General features: G+C 48.4%; 1 protein-coding gene across 1 annotated transcript; it reads left to right on the top strand.

Annotated features, from left to right (window-relative positions):
- The first annotated feature begins 411 nt into the window (after positions 1–411).
- LOC126522213 (high choriolytic enzyme 1-like) lies at positions 412–21679 on the top strand. The gene is made up of 4 exons (XM_050170948.1): positions 412–487; positions 7012–7132; positions 15974–16149; positions 21450–21679. The coding sequence occupies exons 1-4, from the start codon at positions 412–414 to the stop codon at positions 21677–21679; spliced, it is 603 nt and encodes a 200-aa protein (XP_050026905.1).
- Positions 21680–21928: the final 249 nt, after the last annotated feature.

Below are 21928 nucleotides of genomic sequence, written 5' to 3'. Positions count from 1 at the left end.
GTTCATATTACAATGGCGGCCTGTCCGGAACCAGGGATTCTTAGCACCCTCTGCAGCGTCGCAGGTCTGACCGCCTCCGTGGTCACTTGCTTCGCAGCTGCAGGGGACTGAGGGCCGAGGTTTGATTGTTGTGTTCATATAGAAGGTTGTGACCAAGTACTGCTCCAGGGTGGCCAATCCTGCTCTGGTGAGGGAGTGCGTCACCGGTTCTGGTCAACGGGATCAGGCCACACTCCAGGCCTGTTTATGCAATTTTATCAACACGCGGATTTTTTTTAATCCGGTGGAAAATTTCGCGGCACCGGGATTCGAACCACGGACCTCTTGCACGCGAGGCGGGTGTTCTACCTCTACGCCACCGCTGCTTGCTTAGTGGTCTTCACCGACTCTCAAACAGTGGCACGTAAGTACATGAAGGGCATGATCTTCATCGAAGCGATCAACACAGTGGAACGTGGGGACACTCCTCCCCCTACACCTGCATCAGGTGGGTTCCAGGACACGAGGGACTCGAGAGGAATGAAGCGGCACATACCGCGGCCCGCCCAAGCGCCAACCGGGCCTCCCGGCACGAGATTCTAGGCATGTCCCACCCACCCAAATCAGCGGAGGAAGAGGAAACAATACCGCTAAATTATCAAGCACTACTGCAGCACTATCGGCTTGGACGCAGGGTATACCCTCCACCACATCCAAAACTAACAAGAAACGAAGGCACCAAATACAGGCGACTCTAAAGCAATACCTTTAGCCATGGAAGCTTACTTCATCATTTCCACCCGACGCTATACAGCTACACCTGTCCACACTGTAACGTGCCAGACAGCCTGGCGCACCTCCTACTGCAATGCGAGAAAACCCCAGAAACCATCACAGCGGCACAACTAGTAGCAGCAGACGCAGCCTCAAACCTCCTCGCTGAAACGTGGGAGGCTGTGATCTCCAAGCCGGACCTCGTCGACCAGCGCGAACTCATCGCCCGGGCCCGGAGGGTGATCCAAGCCAGAGCGTTCCTGGAATAAAAGACCCTCCCACCTCGACTGACAAGTCACTGCTTAAAATAAAGGTTTCATTCTCTTTCTCTCTCTCGCCCAGCGATCTCTTCTTCTCTTCCGCAATGCACGAGGTCTTCGTCTTCCTATACACGCCGCGTACTGGATGTGGTTTTTGCCTCCCTCCAGAGGGGGCATCGTCCCGATGCTCTCCTAGCGGCAGGAAGATGTGTCAAACTAGATGTGGGTACTTACTTCCGAACAATAGGGCTTCATGCGCACAACGTGCACAACCTCTGGCGGACGTTGCCTCGCCCTGGAGTAAGCAGGTCTGTCAGAGATGACCTCATAGTTCAGGTCACTGAGGCGCCGCAAAAACCTTGTACGGACAAAAGTAGTGCCTGAGTAGCTTTTCTGAAAGCCCTCGCCGACGGACTGGACTCCAAGCCCACACTTTATCGCCTGGCTGATATAGGAGGTAGCGGCGCCGTAGATTGTAGCGTCGAGCCTCGTAGTCCTTTTGTCGGGCGATTCTGACGCGGGCGAGTTGTCACGCTTCTTCATCACGTTGAGCGAAAGCTTCAACGTCCGTGCATATATCACCGCATTCATCTGGCAACATCGCATCGAGCATTGTCGTCACTTCACGGCTATGAAGAAAGCTACAGGATGTCTTTCGCGCTGTTTCCTGTTAAGCAGTGTTGTAAGCGAATGTGATGTACGGTAGAATGTCATCCCAATTTTTGTGTTCCATGTCCACGCACATACTCAGCACGTCGCCGATACTCTTCCGTTAGCTTGCGGGTGATAGGCTGTGGTCTTTCAACGAGCCGTGCCGCCGACGCTAAGGGGTGTAGGAGTGTAGCCGTAAAGGCAGTCCCTCTGTCGGTTATTATAACCACTGGTGCACCGTGTATAAGAGCCACGTTTTCAATAAACAATCGCGCTGCTTCGACTGCGGTGCCACTTGGAAGGGCCTTGGTTTCTGCATAGCATGTCAGGTAATTGGTGGCAACTATTATTCACTTATTGCCAGTTTGGAAGCCGGGAATGATCCGAGAAGGTACATCGCGATTTGGGCAAGTGGGGTCGTGGCCACTTGGACAGGTTGTAGTATTCCAGCTGGTTTCATATATAGTGGTTTGCGTGGCTGACAATTCAGGCACGTGCACACGTAATGTTTCACAAAGGTGGCTATCCTTGGCCAGTAATATTTTTCTTTGACTCGGGCCAGTGTGCGGGTGTATCTAAGGTGGCTAGATGTCGGTTCATTGCGGCAGCCTTGCAAGACCGCATGACGGAGGCACGTTGGGACAACAAGTAGGCGGTTGCTTTCGCTTGCAGAGAAGTTGTTCTTGTAAATACCATCATTACGGAAGCAGAACGATGGCAAGCTCTTTGTAAATGTTTTGGCCGTCCTTGTAATCCGGCCTTCTAAAAACTCAATCAGCGAATCAGTTCGCTGTCTTTCCGCTGCTGACGAGCAATCGTGACCGTGTCTACAACACCTATAAAAGTCATGTCTTCGTCATCTTCTGTGACATCCTGCGCAATCGGTGACCTTGAAAGGCAGTCAGCATCGGAGTGCTTTCGTCCGGACTTGTACACCGTGCACTGTCATATCGAATTCTAGAAGTATTATGCTCCAAAGCGCTAGTCGACTGGACGGATCCTTCAAGTTCGTCAGCCAGCAAAGTGAGTGATGATCGCTGACAACACTGCAAGAAGGGCCATAGAGATACGGGGAAACTTTATAACTGCCCATACCACTGCAAGGCATTCTTTCACTGTGGTTGAGTAATTAGACAGCACGTGAGAGCGTCCTGCTTGCGTATGCAATGACTCGCTCTGCTGACTCTTGTCACTGCACGAGCACAGCGCCTACACCTACGTTGCCAGCGTATGTATGAATCATGGTAGGAGATGTGAGCCATTGTGATGTACGTCAGATGTGAGTCAGATGTAAGTCACCCCGTCAAGTTGAGCCACTACAGGAGGTGTTTGCAGGTGCGGTCACAGATCATTAAACGCTGCTTGTTCTTCTTCGCCCCATACGAAGGCAACGTCTTCTCTTGCAAGGCGCGTTAACGGTGAAGCTATATGTGAAAAATTGGCTATAAATCCTCGGTAATACGAGTAGAGACCTAACAAACGCCTCACTGCCTTCTTATTCGTTGGCGTTCGAAATTGCGACGGCCGAGATCTTGTAAGGGTCAGGGCGGACGCCTTGATGACTTACATCATCTAAGAACAGGAGTTCCTCGAAGCCAAAGTAAAACTTTTCAGCATTCAGTGTTAGGCCGGCGAACCGGATCGTTTGTAGAACCACCAGCAGCCATCTCAGGTGTTCCTCGAACGTTTCCGAAAAAGCTATGACGTCTTCGACGTATACTACGCATCTCTGCCACTTCATACCTGACAGAACCATATCCATGAGACGCTTAATAGTTGCTGGAGCTGAGCATAAACGGAAAGGCAGGATCTTGAATTTGTAAAGCCCATCAGGTGTTACGAAAGCAGTCTTTTCTCTGTCTCTCTCGTCAACCTCGATTTGCCAGCAGCCACTTTTGAAGTCCCACGACGAGAAGTAGTGGGCATGCCTCAGCCTGTCGAGAGAATCATCGATACGCGTTAATGGGTATACGTCTTTCTTAGTCACCCGGTTCAGCTTACGGTAGTCGACACAAAAAGTAGGCTGCTGTCTTTATTTTTGACCATCACCACCGGCGATGCCCACAGGCTTTTTATGGTTTGATTACGTCGTCGTCGAGCCTTTTCTTCACTTGCTCACGGGTAGCTTCGCGTTCTTTTGATGCTACACGGTGCGGGTTTTGTACGTTTGGTCTCGTTGTCTCCTCTCTAATAATCCGGTGCTTAATCAGTGGCGGCTAACCAACTCTCGATGTCGACGAGAAGCAATCGCGAAACTGGCGAGGCACGTCCACAAGGCACTGCCTTTCCGCTGTTTATAAGGTCGCGCTCACGTCAAGAACATGCAACGGTGCCGAAGCGTCTTGCTCTCCTTGTTGTAATTGAAAGCATTCACCGAATTCCGCAATTTCGCCAAGGTAAGCAACTGCTGCGCCTTTTGAAATGTGTCGTCGTTGCTTGCTCAATTTTGTTAGTAGTAGTTCTGTTTGCCCATGCATTACTTTGACGAGACTTCTGGGCGTGGCAATACCTTGAGTGAGCAAATGCGTAATTATCTCCTGGGCAATACTTTCCCTATCCTACTCTGTGTCGCACCTGACGGAAACAAGACGGCAGGATAACGTTGGTGCGGTCACGTCGTCTATGATGCTCAAAGCCGTGCGTTGTAGTTCTGCACTTTCTTCCCCAGAAAAGATTAGTATACCTTCTGGTATGCTGATGACGGCGCCGTACTCGCGTACGAAATCCATACCTAAGATTACATCTTTGCAGCAGTCGGGGAGAATAACAAAATTTGCCACGAATGACGAATCCCCTATGTTTACCCTTGCAGTACACTTACCAGTCGGTGGCAGTAGCTGGCCTCCAGCACCTCTAATGTGCGGCCCTGACTATTCCATTTTCACGTTGTGAACTCTGTCCGCCAGTTTTTCAGTAACGATTGTTAAGTCCGAGCCAGTGTCTACTAGTGCCGTAACGTCGTGGCCGTCCATTGATACAGTAACATTGGCGCTAACAATCTCGTCTGTCGTCAAATCATGCGGCTGTATCGGCTTCTCGTTCGACGGCAATAGGAGATTTTAGGCACTTAGACGTGCGGCAACCTTCCTCCTTGCGGTCGCGGCCTTCAGCTTCCCCGGCGTGGGCTGGGAGACCGCCATCAGGCCACCTAGGTGGAAGTGCGTCTTGCAGCTGGAAAACGATGTCCCGGAGGAGGAGAGTGCGACCGGTAACCGGGAGAATCGGCTTGGGAGCTCGTCGAATTCGAGTCGATGTTCGCTCGGCTGCCGTCAAAAGCATGACGAGAAGCAGTGGATAGGAATTCTTGGTACCCTTCGACGCGATCAGGGAAATGACGGCAGATGTGGCCCGCTTCCCCACAGCGGAAGCACACGGGTCGTCAGTCAGCTGTGCACCAAATGTCGGTTCTGTGAAGCGGTGGTCGCGTCGCTTGCTCCCTATGGTACCAAGGTGATGCCGGTGCTGACTGCTGGTGATACTGCGGCGTCGGCATCAGCAGTGGCGGTCGACGGACAACATCTGCGTAGCTGAGCTGCCACGCCTGGGAATTTGGCTCGGGAGCCGCAAACGCTTGCTTTATTTCTTGGCGCACAACTTCAGCCACCGACGCAGCTGTGCATTCATTTCGTGTGGCAGTGAGCTTCTTAATTTGTTCCTCAACAATTTGGGGTATTCGGACGCGCAGGGAACCTTCGTCTGTGATCGTCACAGCTGCCGCGCTTGCCGGTCCATTCCCGGTCAGGTGATCATATTGGTGGCTGCGTAGGTGAAACGTGCGCTCTATGGCCGTTGATTCTTTAATAAATTCATCGACGCTCGTCGGCGGGTTCCGCAAAAGACCGGCAAGCAGTTGCTCCTTTACGCCACGCATGATATGGCTGAGTTTCTTTGCCTCGGGCATAATGGGGTCTGTACGACGACAAAGACGAGCCATGTGCTTAGCGAACATGACAACATTTTCATTCGGCTTTTGAATACTTTGATTCGAGAAGACGCTGCGCGTGGTCTCACCTTTCGGTGCTCCCGAACGTATGGACAAACTGGCGGCCGATCTCATCCTAACTGGGCCCGATTCCCTCGCGATTTACGAACCACGTGGAACCATGGAATGGCTGGGGCTCTACCGCGAGCAGATGTGTCCGTTGCCTCCCACGCCCCGCAGTTCCTGTTGGGTTTTAATCCTGCCCTTATAAAGTTATGCGTTCTTTCATTCTGGACGGAACTTCATCCTTAGCTTCCACAGCGTTGACTGCCACGTATGGAACGGAGTATATTGATTAGAAGATCAATTTGTGGCTTGACGCGTTCGGAAGTGGAGAAGTAGAAATGCTCAACCGCGCGGGACGTCTTCTGCATGACACGTGTATTCGGAGAGCAAATGCTTCAAGGCTGGTGAAGAGAATATCGGTGCGTCTTTGCTTGGACGTTGCTGCTTGTGCAGCAGTTTATGCAAATCAAGCGTACTAAAAGCTTAGAAAATAGACGCAAGGTTTCTGATACGCGCTGCAACAGTTAGTATGGCCTGCGCTCCCGGGCAAGTACGGAACCGTGTCGCGCATTCCGATAGGGGCGTTAGTGGCTGCGTTCGTGTTCTATCGGCTGTATAGTTCAAATTAACGATGGGTGCCATGCTTCCCACGAGTGGCACGAGTGATTCTTTAAGAGGGAACCGAGCGAGAAATGCAGAGGCTACGTCATGAAGACGTGCAGCCGTCGTTCAACCAGGACATCAAGAAGCACCGCAAGTTCGTTCAAGAGCTCGATGAAAGCGTCGACCTTCGTCAAGATCAGTGGGTCCATCTCCACCAAGCGAAGCGCTTGCATCAACACGGTCTTTCGCCAGTCTTCCATAGATTCCGTAAAGTACGTTACCTGCCATTTCCCAGACCACAAGGCCATGCTCGCGGCCCTGCCCAAAGACACCCTTTCCAGAATCGGGAAAGTAGACGGCATATGGTCGTCCGATATGTCCGACATGCTCCGTACAAGGACCGCGCAAGCATTGATTTCAACCCTTTAGTCAGTGCATGTCTCATCACTACGCAGAAGACGGGAACGTACAAACGAGTCGACAACCTGTAAACTAACGCTAACGCATTACTATCGCATGAATCCTCATTGATCCCCGTTATTTTTTACGCTGCATAGGAAAGTTCCTTTAATGTTTGTCGACGTACGCACGCAAATGATTCACAATAGAGCAGTGAGATTGGTTGACTAGGCAATCGTGTCCTTGCCTTGGGAACATCCGGGATATCCCTTCCTGATGCACACAAACCCTCGTAAAACCGCGTGAAACAAATTCCTAGTTCTAACCCTCACAAGCATACTCTCCCTTCTTTCACAGGCACAGATCCTAATGCCACCATAATCAGGAATGTCATGAACGAGATCGAGAAGAGGACGTGTGTTCGCTTTGTTAAACGGACCGACCAGAAAGACTATGTCCACCTTGTGTCCAGGCAAGGGTAAGCGCCGATATTACTCGGCATTTCAGTGTTCCTTAAATAGATCCGTCTTGATATAAAGGAAACAAAAGGCATTTGCCGTGACTCCTTGGTATTTTCAAAACTGAACCTATAACAACATAAACTTCAGTAGCGATTACCCTATGCTCATCGACCACGCGGCAGCGACCAGAAAACGAAATTTCCTCCTATAACTTTCAATCGTTATTCTTGCCAACCACCGCACTTAACGTAAACCGTAGCAGGCCGTTGCCTAGTCAGGTCAGGAGTTTCACAAATGTGCCTCAAGATACGCGGTCAATTTACTGACGCGAAATTGCGGCATGTGCTGTTGAAAATTGTTTTCTGTGCTTCCTAGGCTGTGTGTTGTGTGGTGCTAGTACGGGCGAGAGGACATTTAGTTCCGGTTGCCCATACACGTTTCGATTTCCCAACAGCCACATGGCGCAGCAAGAAGCCTGCATGCTACTTGTAACTTCTGGTTCGGAGCCCAGCACAACATTTAAATATCTCTGCACAAGTGGGTTCGCATGTGCGGATATAACTACACCGAGAAGAAAGCTGGCTTTAGTAGGAGCAGAAGTAGGAGGGCCAAACAGGATTATGATGACGGTTATGATGATAATTATTTTATGATGATGATTGTTTATATTTGAAACGCTGCAGTGACTGTCATGAGCGTGCTTAAGCTATAATCAGGTATTATATACATGCCAAGTGGCCTAGCATTCGGCCTATCTCTCTTTGATATTTCTCTCTTAATTAGAACCTCTATCTCTAGAACATATGACTGTAGCGACTCCGGTTTTCAATCTTTTTTTTGCTCCCCCCCCGCCCCGCCCCCTGTACCATTTGGTATTGAGACTGATCAAGTTAACGCTTTGAATTCCAGCGCTTCTAAAAGGTCCATGTTATCTAGCGCCTTTGCTGAACGAATATCTTGGCAGTCAGTTGCGATGCTCTAATTAATTTCATTACTTTTGCTGCAGCAGATGCAATGCCTGACCCTGTTACGAATATTTGCGGCTGTATGTTTGGTCATCAGCAGACAGCTCAAACCTCTTGTAGCGATGCACTGCCCTTTGTGTTATCGTACAGATGTACCCCGCTACTTTCTTTCTTGCCTTATTTGTAAATTTCTAGTCTTTGTTGTTTCCGTCATTTGAAGCCAATTTACTGTCTTTGGTTTTCATCACTTTCTTTTTGATGACTCGGAGTAGTTTATTCACACTATGAATTGTCCTGCGCTTGGTTGTAAACTTTCTTGACCACTACTTTTATTTTAACATCTTAAAATCTGCTGCTCTCAGGAGCCGTCGTGTTATTGATCTAAGACGCATTTTGTACAACACATAAAAAACACGTCTCACTTCAAATGTATTATTTCACTTGCGAGCCACACTAAGAAGCCAGCTTTAGGTGAAAAGACAAAAGAACAATCAATACAGTTATCTAGAGTGTAGTGGGTAACATGCATGTGGCGCTGTGCGGACTGCCACCGCTGCGGCGCGAGACCCGAGCTCGGGCTGTTGATGCGAAGCGCTAGGACTCGTGATCTAGAGCTACCTGCGATCCCTCGAACGAGCTACAATAAACCCCATTTCATTTGGTGGAGCTGCGGGGTAACCTCGAAAACTGGAACTCCGAAGCCGGACGCTACCGACTGCTGCGACCATGCCTGACGAAACCACCCAGGAAGATGCACCACAGCCTCCGACGGTCATCGTTTCCGGTGCATTGCGCCAGCGTGATCCTGCCATCTTTAGCGGCACCGATGATCATGACGTGGAGGATTGGTTGTCATCTTACGAAAGGGTGAGCCAGCATAACAAGTGGGACGACGTCACGAAGTTGCACAATGTGCTGTTTTACTTAACCGGCGTCGCGAACCTCTGGTTCCGAAACCACGAACACGATTTCACAACGTGGAGCAGATTCAAGACAAGTTTCACAGAAGTGTTCGGGCGCCCCGCTGTGCGCAAGCTTCGCGCAGAACAACGCTTACGGGGGCGCGCGCAACATCACGGTGAAACGTTCACAAGTTACATCGAAGATGTCATTGACCTGTGTAAGCGCGTGAATCCGTCAATGGCGGAACAGGACAAGATAAAACACATTATGAAAGGCATTGATGAGGACGCATTTCAAATGTTGCTAGCGAAGGATCCGCGTACCGTGGCCGAAGTTATCAACTTGTGCCAAAGCTTTGACGAGCTACGGAAACAACGCATCTTAGCTCGGCGCCCACCGCCTACGGAAGATTCGTTAGCAGCATTGGTTATTGGCGACAACCACACAACTTTGCTGGCGCAAATCAAAGAATTTGTGCGCGAGGAGGTCGCGCGACAGCTCTCGATTTTGCCGACCACGGAGAAGCCTTCTCAATATTTGGCTCCAGCGATCCGACAGGTAATTCAAGAGCAAGTGACCGAAGCTCTTCCACCTCCGTGTCAGCCGGCTCCCGTGGCCGCGCCTCTGACGTATGCTGAAGCCGCAGCACGGGCGCCTCGTCTGCCGGGATTCTCTCCTCCGCCTTCAGCGCCTCTCCAGCCGGTGTTCTCTCATCCGCCTTCGCCTCGCCAGCAGGTCGCTCCCTTTTTCAGCGCACAGCAGCAGGGTACAAATCCTTGGCGCACTCCTGACAACCGCCCAATATGCTATGCCTGCGGTACACCGGGACATGTAGCGCGCTTCTGCCGCCGGCGCTTGCCGGCCTTCGTGGGCACCGCGCGACCACCCAGCACCGGCTTCCGACCATACCGTATGCCTCAGCGGCCAGCACCGGAAGTCTACGCTGCTGATGACATACCAGCACCGCAGTCACACCTCTACAATACTCGTCGCTCGCCTTCCCCTCGTCGGCGCTCACTCTCACCCATGCGTCGTAGGCCGAGTGCCAGTACTACTGAGGCGGAAAACTGATTTCCGCAGTTCCTGAGGCACGAACTGCGTCATCGTCGGAACATCAAAGTCCTCGTTTTCCCCCCGCTAACGTTATTGAAGTGTCCGTTGATGGCATCAAATGCCTTGCGCTCGTCGATACAGGTGCTGCTGTATCCGTGATTAGTGAGAAGCTTTGTCGTGCATTGCGGAAAGTGACCATGAAACCTTCGGTTCCATTGCTTAGAACAGCCAGTGCACAACAAGTTCAGCCAGTCGCTATGTGCACTGCCAGGGTGCTGATTCGAGACATATTGTATTCCATTGATTTCTTTGTGCTAACTTGTTGCTCCCACGATGTCATTCTCGGTTGGGATTTTCTGTCGCGCCATCATGCCGTCATTGACTGTGCCCGTGCTGAGGTTCAGTTCTCCGTTCTGTGCGATTTGCCATGTCACGACTTTCAAGTTCAGGATCTTAGCAGGATCTGTGTAGCTTCGGATACTGACCTTCCTCCTCACAGTGCTGTATTTGTCCCTCTTTCATGTGCATCGCTTGCCGAAACGACGGTCATGTTTACACCCGCTGCCGTCTTCATTCGCCGCCAACCTATATTGTTGCCTTTCGCCCTCCTCACGGTTCACCATGGTGCTGCAGAAATACTGATTTCAAACCCAAATTCATACACTTTGGCTTTGCACTGTGGCGAGACTATTGGTACCGTCGAGTCTGTCGACGCTGACGCTATTGTGCATTTCCCTATGGCCGACGACGTAGATACTGCCAACGTAGCAGCACTGACACCCCATGTGCCATCTAACCGAGTACCACCGGATGTTTTTTGTCGCTCCATTGCGGATGACCTCGAGCCGACACAACGTGAGCGACTAATTACTCTTTTAAATGATTTTCACGCCTCTTTTGATTGGAACCAAGCATCATTAGGCCGCACAAGTACCGTCTCTCACCACATTGATACGGGACATCACGCGCCATTACGCCAGCGTCCGTACCGCGTGTCATCCACCGAGCGTCGTGTCATCGCCGAGCAAGTTGAAGACATGCTTGACCGTGGTGTTATCAAGCCATCCTGCAGCCCTTGGTCATCGCCCGTAGTACTCATTAAGAAAAAAGATGGTTCGATTCGTTTCTGTGTGGACTATCGACGCCTCAACAAGATTACACGAAAAGATGTCTATCCTCTACCGCGCATAGATGACGCCATGGATTGTCTACATGGTGCTGAATTCTTTTCTTCTTTGGACTTGCGATCGGGCTATTGGCAAGTGCCAGTGGATGAATCCGACCGCTCGAAAACAGCTTTCATTACGCCTGATGGCCTGTATGAGTTTACAGTAATGCCATTCGGCCTCTGCAATGCGCCCGCGACATTCGAAAGAATGATGGACAATATTCTGCGAGGCCTCAAATGGAAGACGTGCCTGTGTTATTTAGACGACGTGGTAGTTTTCTCCCCTGATTTCACCACTCACCTCTCTCGTCTACGCGAAGTCCTTATTTGCCTTGCCACTGCCGGCCTTCAACTTAACTTGAAAAAGTGCCGCTTCGGCGCCCGCCAGCTGACCATACTTGGCCATGTCGTTTCCAAAGACGGCGTCCTTCCCGACCCTGACAAACTTCGCGCTGTCGCCGAATTTCCGCGGCCGACTACACTGAAAGAGCTCCGAAGTTTTATCGGCCTTTGCTCTTATTTTTGACGCTTTGTGCGCAATTTTGCCTGCATCATCGCTCCCCTGACGAAGCTCCTGGCTGGCCCCGGTGACCTTCGCCATTGGACTCCGGCATGTGACCAAGCCTTCACCACTTTGCGTCGTCTGCTTACCTCACCGCCTGTTCTACGCCACTATGACCCGACTGCACCGACCGAAGTTCATACGGACGCCAGTGGCGTTGGTCTTGGAGCCGTCCTTGCGCAACGCAAGCCTGGCTTTCCGGAATATGTGGTTGCGTATGCGAGTCGTGCCCTCACGAAGGCAGAAACCAATTATTCTGTCATAGAGAAAGAATGCTTGGCTATAGTTTGGGCGTTAAACAAATTTCGCCCTTACTTGTATGGCCATCCGTTCGATGTTGTGACAGACCTCCACGCGCTCTGCTGGCTTGCGTCACTGAAAGACCCGTCAGGCCGTCTTGGACGTTGGGCTCTTCGGCTCCAAGAATTTGACATTCGCGTCATCTATCGATCCGGGCGCCAACATTCTGATGCCGATGCACTCTCCCGATCGCCCATGCGATCCGACGAAACGCCACCCTCACCCATAGAGTGCCCGGTTGCTACTCTTGCTGTTACCGACATGCCGTCTGAACAGAGGAAAGATCCGTGGATTGTGTCTCTCGTTGACATTCTTCACAGTTCTTCGACGGCTACATGCCCTCGAGCCCTTCGTCGCCAAGCCACCCATTTCGTGCTACGGGACGCCATCTTGTACCGCCGAAACTATCAGCCGGACGGTCGCAAATGGCTGCTAGTTATCCCTCGCCATTTGCGCTCCGACATATGCACGTATTTCCACGCCGACCCACAACAAGCTCATGCTGGCGTCCTGAAAACCTACGAGCGGCTCCGCCAGCGCTACTACTGGCGCGGCATGTATTCTTATGTCCGCAAATACATTCGCTCATCTGTAGCCTGTCAGCGACGCAAGACATCTCCTCATACGACAGGCCCTCTGCAACCTTTACCGTGTCCTGCACGCCCTTTTGATCGAATTGGCATTGACCTTTATGGGCCTCTTCCATCCACTGCTAAAGGAAATCGTTGGATAATTGTCGCAGTAGACCACCTCACCAGATATGCCGAAACTGCTGCACTTGCTTCGGCTGCTGCTCGCGACGTCGCCGCATTCGTGTTACGGCATTTCATCTTACGGCATGGCGCACCGCGAGAGCTGCTCAGCGATCGAGGCCGTGTCTTCTTGTCCGAAGTTATTAATGAGCTACTCGCCGCTTGCCGCACTATTCACCGCACCACTACGGCGTATCACCCACAGACTAACGGTCTAACGGAACGGTTCAACCGCACTCTTGGTGACATGCTCACCATGTATGTTGCGTCTGATCATTCCAATTGGGACGATGTCCTCCCTTTTGTGACGTACGCGTATAACACCGCCGTTCAGGCTACCACAGGCTTCTCCCCATTTTTCCTTCTTTATGGACGTGAACCATCCACTACCCTCGACACCATGCTACCATATCATCCGGATGCCTCTGAATTCACCCCTCTTTCCGAAGTTGCTCGCCATGCTGAAGAGTGCCGCCAACTGGCTCGCTCGTTCACGTCGGATACCCAAGGAATCCACAAAGATCGCCACGACAACGGGCAGCCCACACAGTCCTTCGCCGTGGACTCTCACGTCTGGCTTCAGCTGCCCTTCCAATCTCCAGGCCTTAGCCCAAAGCTTGCTCCGAGATATCAGGGTCCGTACCGGATCGTCGCGTGTACATCGCCGGTGAATTATGTGGTCGAACCGGTGACGCCATCTTCGGACAAACGCCGCCGTGGCCGCGAGACGGTTCACATCAGCCGCCTGAAGCCGTACCACGACCCCCTTATCGTGTCATCACCTTAGGTCGCCAGGATGGCTCCTCTTCACCGCGGGGGCAATTGTAGTGGGTAACATGCATGTGGCGCTGTGCGGACTGCCACCGCTGCGGCGCGAGACCCGAGCTCGGGCTGTTGATGCGAAGCGCTAGGACTCGTGATCTAGAGCTACCTGCGATCCCTCGAACGAGCTACAATAAACCCCATTTCAAGAGAAACACTTGAGGTAAAGGTTTTTTTTTTTATTAACACCACGGTAGAGAAATTTGAGCCATCCATACGCATTACAATTTATGGTCTAAGACTACAGCAGGCGTCAGCGTGATCACCAGCGCTCGTTGCCCGTCTTTTGACGCCGAGAACAAGATGTTGTTACAAACTGTTATTGCAATAAAGATTGCGATGCATAGCCGCTGGTATAAAGACGCGGAAAGCATTAAAATCAATTATGCAACAGTGGTGCTTCCTTTTGACGAGAGCTTCCATGCAAAAGAAAAATGTTTGTAACATATTATGGTTTGCAAACGTGCCGAGGGGTACCACCACCAGGCACCAGCGTTGCAGCGTGCGTTCTGTTTTTAGGCGTTCCAGTATCTCCAAACATGGATACGCATACATGCGGGCTCGAAACTCTCTAGTGTGGTTACAGAAATTTCGACGCCAGCCGCTTCCTTCAAGTCACATTGAGGCGTGGGCCAACTGTGTGCCTTTTTACTACATCGGTATTCGCGGTGACGCAATGACCAGGCTTAGCCTGCTGGGGTTACTCTGTAGTAGAATACAGGTGCATGTACGCAATCTTATCCTCGACCAAATCGCATTAAGAGGAACATTGTATTCGTTACACTCGACGATCATTATAGAAGCGCGCACAAAAATTTCAGCCAAATTTCCAGTTGGGACTGGTGCCAAAAAAGCGCGGACGCGGAAAACGAATACTATGATCCGAAAAAAGCCGAATCCTAGCCTATTGCTTCAATAAAGCACCCGTATCCCTACATAAATTCTTCCCGCAGATTTGCCATTAAGGAACAGGGAGAACAAAGTTCAGGTTTAGTCGTGGTATGATGACATAACGGTTTAGCAATTTTGGAACATTGCTCTGCTTTGCACTGCTGTTGTTGCGAGTCAGATGACAAAGAACTGCACGGCAGAGTGCATTGAAAGTCTACATTTAAATATGTTTCCACTTTTCGTGGTGACCACATGTGGTCACCGTTGAGAAAACGAAACATTGCTTTGCTGCCGACTGTTACAGCGCTCACTGTGCGGAGCGCGAATTAAATGGCGCTACTGGGTCCGACGCCATACCACGCCTTTTCTGTGCAGAGCAATGCCTGAATGACGGCCAACGGGAAATGGGCTTCTGTTAATTTTACTGGCTAGATGTGATGACATATCGCGCACATGAATCTACGTGTCACGTGTTACACTCCTCCGACTTAGTGCGACATCAGCGTACTCTACCGAACCAATAAGCGGTAACGCGAGTTCGCAACTTGTGCTGACACTGACTTTTATGAAATGAATTATTGTCGGTAACAGATGAATATTCTACTGATTAGGCTGCTGCGATTTGAAAAAGAGATGTTTAGCTCCTATATAAATGCAACGTAAACAGTTACGAGCGATGAACTCGGAATAATTGAATGTCTTTTCGTCGCGGGATTGCCCTGCTTGTTAACGAATATTTCGCATCCTGCAATGCATATTTTATAAACAGCAAGAGACGTCAGAGCTCGTAAGCACGCGTAATCGCTGTGGGTTGCGTATACAGTCATGGCAATAAAAAAAAAAAACACCTACTTTTTAAACATAGATTTCTATGCTATGCAAGGTAAAGGAGTTAACTGTTGTTTCACTGCAAACATGTTCCACGACACTTTCTATTTCACTTTGTTTAGAATTGAGAAAATAATAACTGTATGTGATTCGATATTCCTAAGTCATTTTTTTTTCGTAAAATTGTATTTGATGCGTTAGACGCAAAGACACGAAACTGTAGCGTCACCTTACTTCTTAAAATTCACTATTCTGCGCCTTGACCCTGCGGCAATTCGGCGTAGGCTCAGTGTAGAAGAAATCGGGAGACAAAGTATATGTGTGTTGAAACTCTTAACTTCTATGCAGTACTCATGCTTTGTTTTAGAAAATTGAATGAAAGGCTCATGGTAAATCGATCTTAGTTAGCAGGAGCATTGCCCGTGTGTATGCTTACCTGCGTATAACTGCACCTACCGGCAGGTCTCTCTTGCACCGTTAAAATATTGCGATTCCTCCGCGTTTGGTGTTGGACGAGACGCGGTGATATCACGTCAACCGTTCTAAGCGCTGAAGTTCATGTCCTGCTTACGGTCGCCACCTGCCTGTTTGTAAATTTGGGGCACCATGCACAGGTGCTACTCGTACCTCGGTCGCAATGGCGGTGAGCAACCGTTGTCCTTGGGCCGCGGCTGCCTCTTCAACGGCAGTGTGACGCACGAGCTCCTGCACGCGGTTGGCTTCTTCCACGAGCACTCACGCCCCGACAGGGACGACTACATCGACGTCTTCCCAGAAAATATTATAGAGGGTGAGCGAATATTCTGGCTGAACTTTGAAACGAGCCCTATACCACCGCGTTTGCATTGTGGGATGTTCTGGATTGTTTTTTTTTTTTCTTTTGCGTTGCCGTTCCCCAATGAGCTGGTCCCGTTAGGGACACGCTATAAAAATTTGTTCGTTTATTCATATGTCGGCCGCGCCTACTTCTATCCGTTGACGTCGAGTGTAAGCCAGGAGTACACGTGCAGGATAATGTGCTCGAAACTTAGCAACGTATTGAATCCGGCCTTGACGATATTCGTAATGACTGGCATGCCATAAAGAATCCACAGGCGTCAGTTCATGTCGAGCTAAATCTATTGTTGCGTATGCTTCGTAATGTTGATATCGATATTGTGTCACTGAAAAGTTCCGTCACAAATAGATCACCCGAATCACTGAACATTCCTCACTGAATTTCCACACAGCTAAAGGCAATGCAATCGCGCTGTGAAGACGCAGAAAGCACACTCTACCACTGCAACTTGCTCTTTTTTGCAATACCCGACGAAAAAAGCGAATCAAGGTCAGCGTCAGGCTCAAAAGTCATTGACATATGCAACCATCAGCTTGGAATCACCACTGATCCAGCTCAAGTAGACAACGCGCATTGCTTCGGCCAGTAGAGCAGTGAGAAGAATAAACCAGCCATTGTCATGTTCGCATTTTTCAAGGACAAGCCGCCTGTAATAGATAAAGGCTCGAGTTCAAAAACAGTATATGTTGCTGTGCGTGAGGAATTTTCTTTGTAAATCCGTAAGGCTGGATGCAAATTTATTGACTTCACATAAACAACTGGTGCAAAATTTATATCTAACCATCGATAGACTTATAATTAGTAACATTGCCTACACATACGGCGCAGCGTCCGCCTCTATAATTCTCTTATACCGATGGGAAAGACGTAGCCTAAGAGCACGCGTATCTAAGAAAGAGGTCTTAGTTTCGCCTGAAAAGCGAAGCATCAATCGCGATAGAAAATTAGGAGATAGCCATTAGAACTAAGGATAATAATTGTTTCGGCAGTATAAATGTCTAAACGTTCGCTTGCTAGCAAATTTTAGAAGCTTGGTGTCAGCGCGCACAGCATACCTCAAAACATCACATTCGAGGACCGCAGACACTCGCTGCCTGGCGTGAGTAAGCGGGGCACCAGCAGCCAGCGAAGGGACCTTCGTGCTGTCTATCGCTGCAACGCAAACAGAGCGCCGACAGCACTCAGCACGCACAAAGCTACGAACCGTGGACTGCCCTAGACTCGGTCCTCAACGCAGATCGCTCTCAAGCTATCGCGGCACGACCGCGCTTAGCCGCCGCGTGCGCAGTTTCAGAGTCCCGCACGATGGAAGACAGCGCGCTTGCTCCTGCTTTCTTGCCTTTAACGGAGACGAATTTGAACCTCTCCTTTCACATGCTTTCACTCGCACACACAGCGTAGGGAGAGCGGCGACGGCGTTATCACCGTTGGACTTTGTACGGAACATTAACTGAAACGCTGACGGCAGAAATGTGCCTTGAGTGTCCATATACTACTTGCTCTCTCAACAAGAACCCAATATCACACCGGCGCGCCTATTCATATCGTTCACTAGCATTCGTACCATTCTTCGAAAACCCATTGAAATTTCGTCATACTCAGATGGATGTAAATGCGACATATTGGCGCTTTCGGAAACTTTCCTCAGCTCTGAAATTACGGATGACGAATTCCTATCCGAGTCTCACGATTACAATATCTATCGCAAAGATAGGGAGAACACTATAGGAGGTGGGTAATTTATTCCCGGCCATAAAAAAATGTTATTTCTTATGCTCACGCCTTCGAGTCCCAAAATTCTGTCGCGTTGCATATCATCGCACCGATCGAATTCAATTCATGACATACGCTACATTCAACGCGATAGCTCCTCCAGTTTTATATACGAATTTCACGATAGCATTAACCGTACTTGATCGCAATATAAGAAAGCCCACATTATCTTAGTGGCGACTAACTTTCAGGATATTGATTGACAGAACTTGCGAAGTAAATCACATGTGTATTGCGAGTTTGGTTAAGTAACACTTGATTTTTCATTTGTGTTATTAACCGACCAGCCAACTGTTATTGTACCACTTTGGATCTTCTAACGCCCACGCCTCGACGGTTAACATCATCACTTTTACAGATAGGTTCAGTGAATAACGGTTGTTAGAGCTCTCAGTTCATGCAGCTTCATGCTCACGTCACCTGAAGACCAAACAAGTATTCGATTACAAAACAGCAGACGTCAACACTATTATTGGCTTCGAAAGCGTCATGTTATTCTTGGCAACTTCTGAGAAAACTGCACCCTACAATTGGTGCCTATACAAAGAAAAGTTAATGGAACTAGCACATGCGCATATACCGTAGGTTTCATTTTTGTGTAAGCGCATCGAAACCATGGTTCGGTAAAACCCTTCTGCACAACAGCCAATTTAGGGACACACCTAAATTTTGCAGCAAACAAAACTTGTGGTAAAGCCTACAGCATTGCTCGGCGTCATGCTAAGTGTAAGGAAATTTGCAACCTGTTATCTCTGCTTCAAAATAACCAAAAAAATTTTTCGAAAGGCCATCTCTCCTGCCGAAGATACCGACATTTCACCACTGATTGAAATTTCTAGCTTACCAATTGCGCGAGATCTTTCTCCATCTGTTTCTAACAATTGCTTCATGGCCGTTCTTATAAAGAACACCATTCGCAAATGCGAACATCCTTCGAGCTCGAGTAGCCATACAACGCCCCTATCAACATGAAAACCACTTGTATTGCTGGGTTGATTAACAACCTCGATTTCAACTCCTTCCTGCATGGCGAGCATAATGTCAAATATCTTAAAATATATAGTCGTACCCTCCACCACAGTTCTTCCTTGCTTGTTTCAACAGCCCCTCTCTACAGAAGAAGTTGCGCATGACTGGAAGGTCGGTAAAGTTATAACGTTTTTATGTCCTGCAATAAGAGCGCTGTTGACAATTACAACCCAATATCGCTAACATGTGTTCCCGGTAAGCTACTAGAACAGAACCTTTTCAAGTGTAGCACAGCACTCGTGAATGACCAATTTCTCCTACAAACATCAGCTTGGTTTCAGAAAAGACACATCATGTGAAGCACAGCTACGAGAATTCACTACAGATATTTTTCTAAACATAGTTACGCACCCACAGAACAATTCCATTTTCATTCATTTCACTAGGGATTTCAAATGCGTTCCTCGTTGCTGGCTCGTAGCTAACATTTCATTATTGAACATATATTCCCTAACAGTATATTTTGGATAAGGTTTTTGGGGGATTGCGTAAGCAATTCACCGTCGTCGATAACTACATTTCCACTATTAGCGATGTAACATCGGGTGTACCTAAAGGATAAAACTCGGCTCATGAGTGTTTCTGATCTGTATAAACGATCTGGCATCCGAAGTGACGTGATCTATTCGCTTGTTCTCAGACGACTGCGTGATCTATCGTAAAATCTGTTCACCATCCCATCACATCACACCTACAACACCCGGCACATATGCTATAACAAAGAAAAAATACGTACGAACTACGGCACCCAGAAACTTAGCTACAGAACTTCTAGTTTCTTAAACGATGACCATCCTGCTGAAAACATTATCCAGGAAAGTAAATCATTCAAAGCTTTCAAAAATAGCATCACTATGTATCTGTTGTCACTGCAGGCATGACAACTCCTTTTGTTCTTTTGTTTTTTGTTTTTTTTAGATTATAGATATTGGCGGTATAATCAACTAAAGCGCCGAGTGAAGACAGGAATTGCTGTTCCGCACGCTCAATATTAAACAAAGGAAAATGCGTAGGCGATATGCTGCGTCGATTTCTTGGCATGCGACAGCGCGTGATGGTATGCAACACATGGTACAGCGAACCTTGTGTGTGCTCTAACGTTTTGGCGGAACCACTTTATCCTCACAGTTGAGAGCAATCGTACGCCCTTATGATGGGGTGTAAGAAACGCGAGCGACACTGGATATTAGGCCCTCATCACCTTTCTAGTAGAGGACGTAGTGTTACAACATAAATCAGTTTATTGCACGAATGAGTTCAACGTGCGCTCATAAATCTATGTGGTGGAATACATCAAGGTTATTGTTATTCCATAATTTTTTTCCATTAGCTGCTAGGACAGTACGAGAGAGAGAGACATAGAGAGAGGAAATGAGAAACAAAAAGAAACGTTTTTTTTTTGTGGTCTCAATGTCCTGATCTTGACTCCTTAGCATTCTTTAAAGAGAATTATCATGATGATCTCAAATGAATGTTCGTTGATGATGTTGGCTCATGATTTACAGAGTTGGTATTCCATAATTGGGATTCGTCACCTCGCTGTTCGATAATAGAGAAAATCGCGAAAAAAAGTGCTTTAGTATCAAAAAAAGATAAAGGATTGAACGCACTGCCGTAAGTACCAAATTTTATTATACAAGCGCCACAAAAATATAAAAGAGAACCGAATCGCGCAGTCAGTGCCCTGTGCAACTCACTGGTAAAGTACATAAATGAGAAAAAAAGTGCTGCCTTTCGAAAAGAACACCCAGAAGCAGTAGTGGTTCTACGTAAATTTCTATGGATAAAGTACCGATTCCAACAAAAAACACAATGGTAGAGAAATAAACAAGAAAACCGGAAAAAAGAGATAAAAACCAGCAAGACAAACAGGTTAAAAGGTATAAATATAATGCATAATTTACCTCGACTCGTTTTCTGATTAAATAACGTTCACACCACACTAGGGTGTTTTGAAGGATGGCAGAGCAAAATTATACCAAAATTCAAAAGAAAAAAGATAACGCATGTTAGGAGTTCTTGTTGTGTCATATTGCAAAATATTTCTGGTGGCATGGCCAAAACGCGTGAACCGAAACACGTAGAGGAAATAAGTACAGACAGGACGACTCACAGCTAGGACAGTCATGACACCTATCCGGTGTGTTCTTATGTCTTGTACATGTATATCTTCGGCGCTGTCGTCCATTTACCGAAACAGAAAAACTTTTCTTTATCTTTTAGCTGCAACTTTAAGAAAAGGAAAAAGAAACTGAGGTACACTTCTAAATTAGGGTGTTTCGTGATATATCGTGTTATTATGCCGGGATTGCAAGAATAAAAATTATACTAAAGAAACACGCATTCATAGTTATATTTGAAACATTTTTCAAGTGAGCTTGAAACTGCGTCCTTTGGCAGGCGTTTTTCTTGTGTGCTCAATTAATTTCCCGACTTCCTTTGCCTCGCAGCGTTCCTGCCAAACTTCAAGAAGATAGCGCCTCGTCACATCCGCTTGCTGACAGCATTCGACTTCGACTCGGTTATGCTGTATGGCTCGGATTCTTTTTCCCGTGGTAACGGCCTCCCCTCCATGCTGGCGAAGAATGGCGACAGGCTCATCGCTGTCTATAAGAAAGACGGGCTAAGCAGTCAGGATGTTATTCGCATAAACACCCTGTACAATTGTACACAAGGATAACTGAATCTTGTGCGCCTGATGTCGTTTAACAAGTAGTATATGTCGTCAAAGGAGCCAGGATTTGTTACGAACATGCCTTTGAAAAAACGCCACATGAATAAACGGGAATATGTATAAAGAAGGAGGTGGCTGTCGGCAGAAAAAACTGCTGGACTTGTGGGCCTCACTCGACGATCGAAATCTGAACGATAAGAGGCGCTACCCAACAGTCCGAATACAGTGTGATTAAGTGTTTTACTATGCTAGGAA

This window comes from Dermacentor andersoni, chromosome 6 (assembly GCF_023375885.2).
Source record: "Dermacentor andersoni chromosome 6, qqDerAnde1_hic_scaffold, whole genome shotgun sequence".
NCBI classification, from domain to species: Eukaryota; Metazoa; Arthropoda; class Arachnida; order Ixodida; family Ixodidae; genus Dermacentor; species Dermacentor andersoni.
The sequence above is the reverse complement of the archived record's forward strand: the minus strand, read 5'-3'. Positions and strand labels throughout refer to the sequence as shown.

Excerpts from the sequence above, each read along its gene's own strand:
- LOC126522213 (XM_050170948.1), top strand. The coding sequence starts at position 412 with ATGAAGGGCATGATCTTCATCGAAGCGATCAACACAGTGGAACGTGGG. Across the intron at positions 7,133-15,973 it reads CACCTTGTGTCCAGGCAAGG|GTGCTACTCGTACCTCGGTC; the intron begins GTAAGCGCCGAT and ends CACCATGCACAG. Across the intron at positions 16,150-21,449 it reads CCCAGAAAATATTATAGAGG|CGTTCCTGCCAAACTTCAAG; the intron begins GTGAGCGAATAT and ends TTTGCCTCGCAG.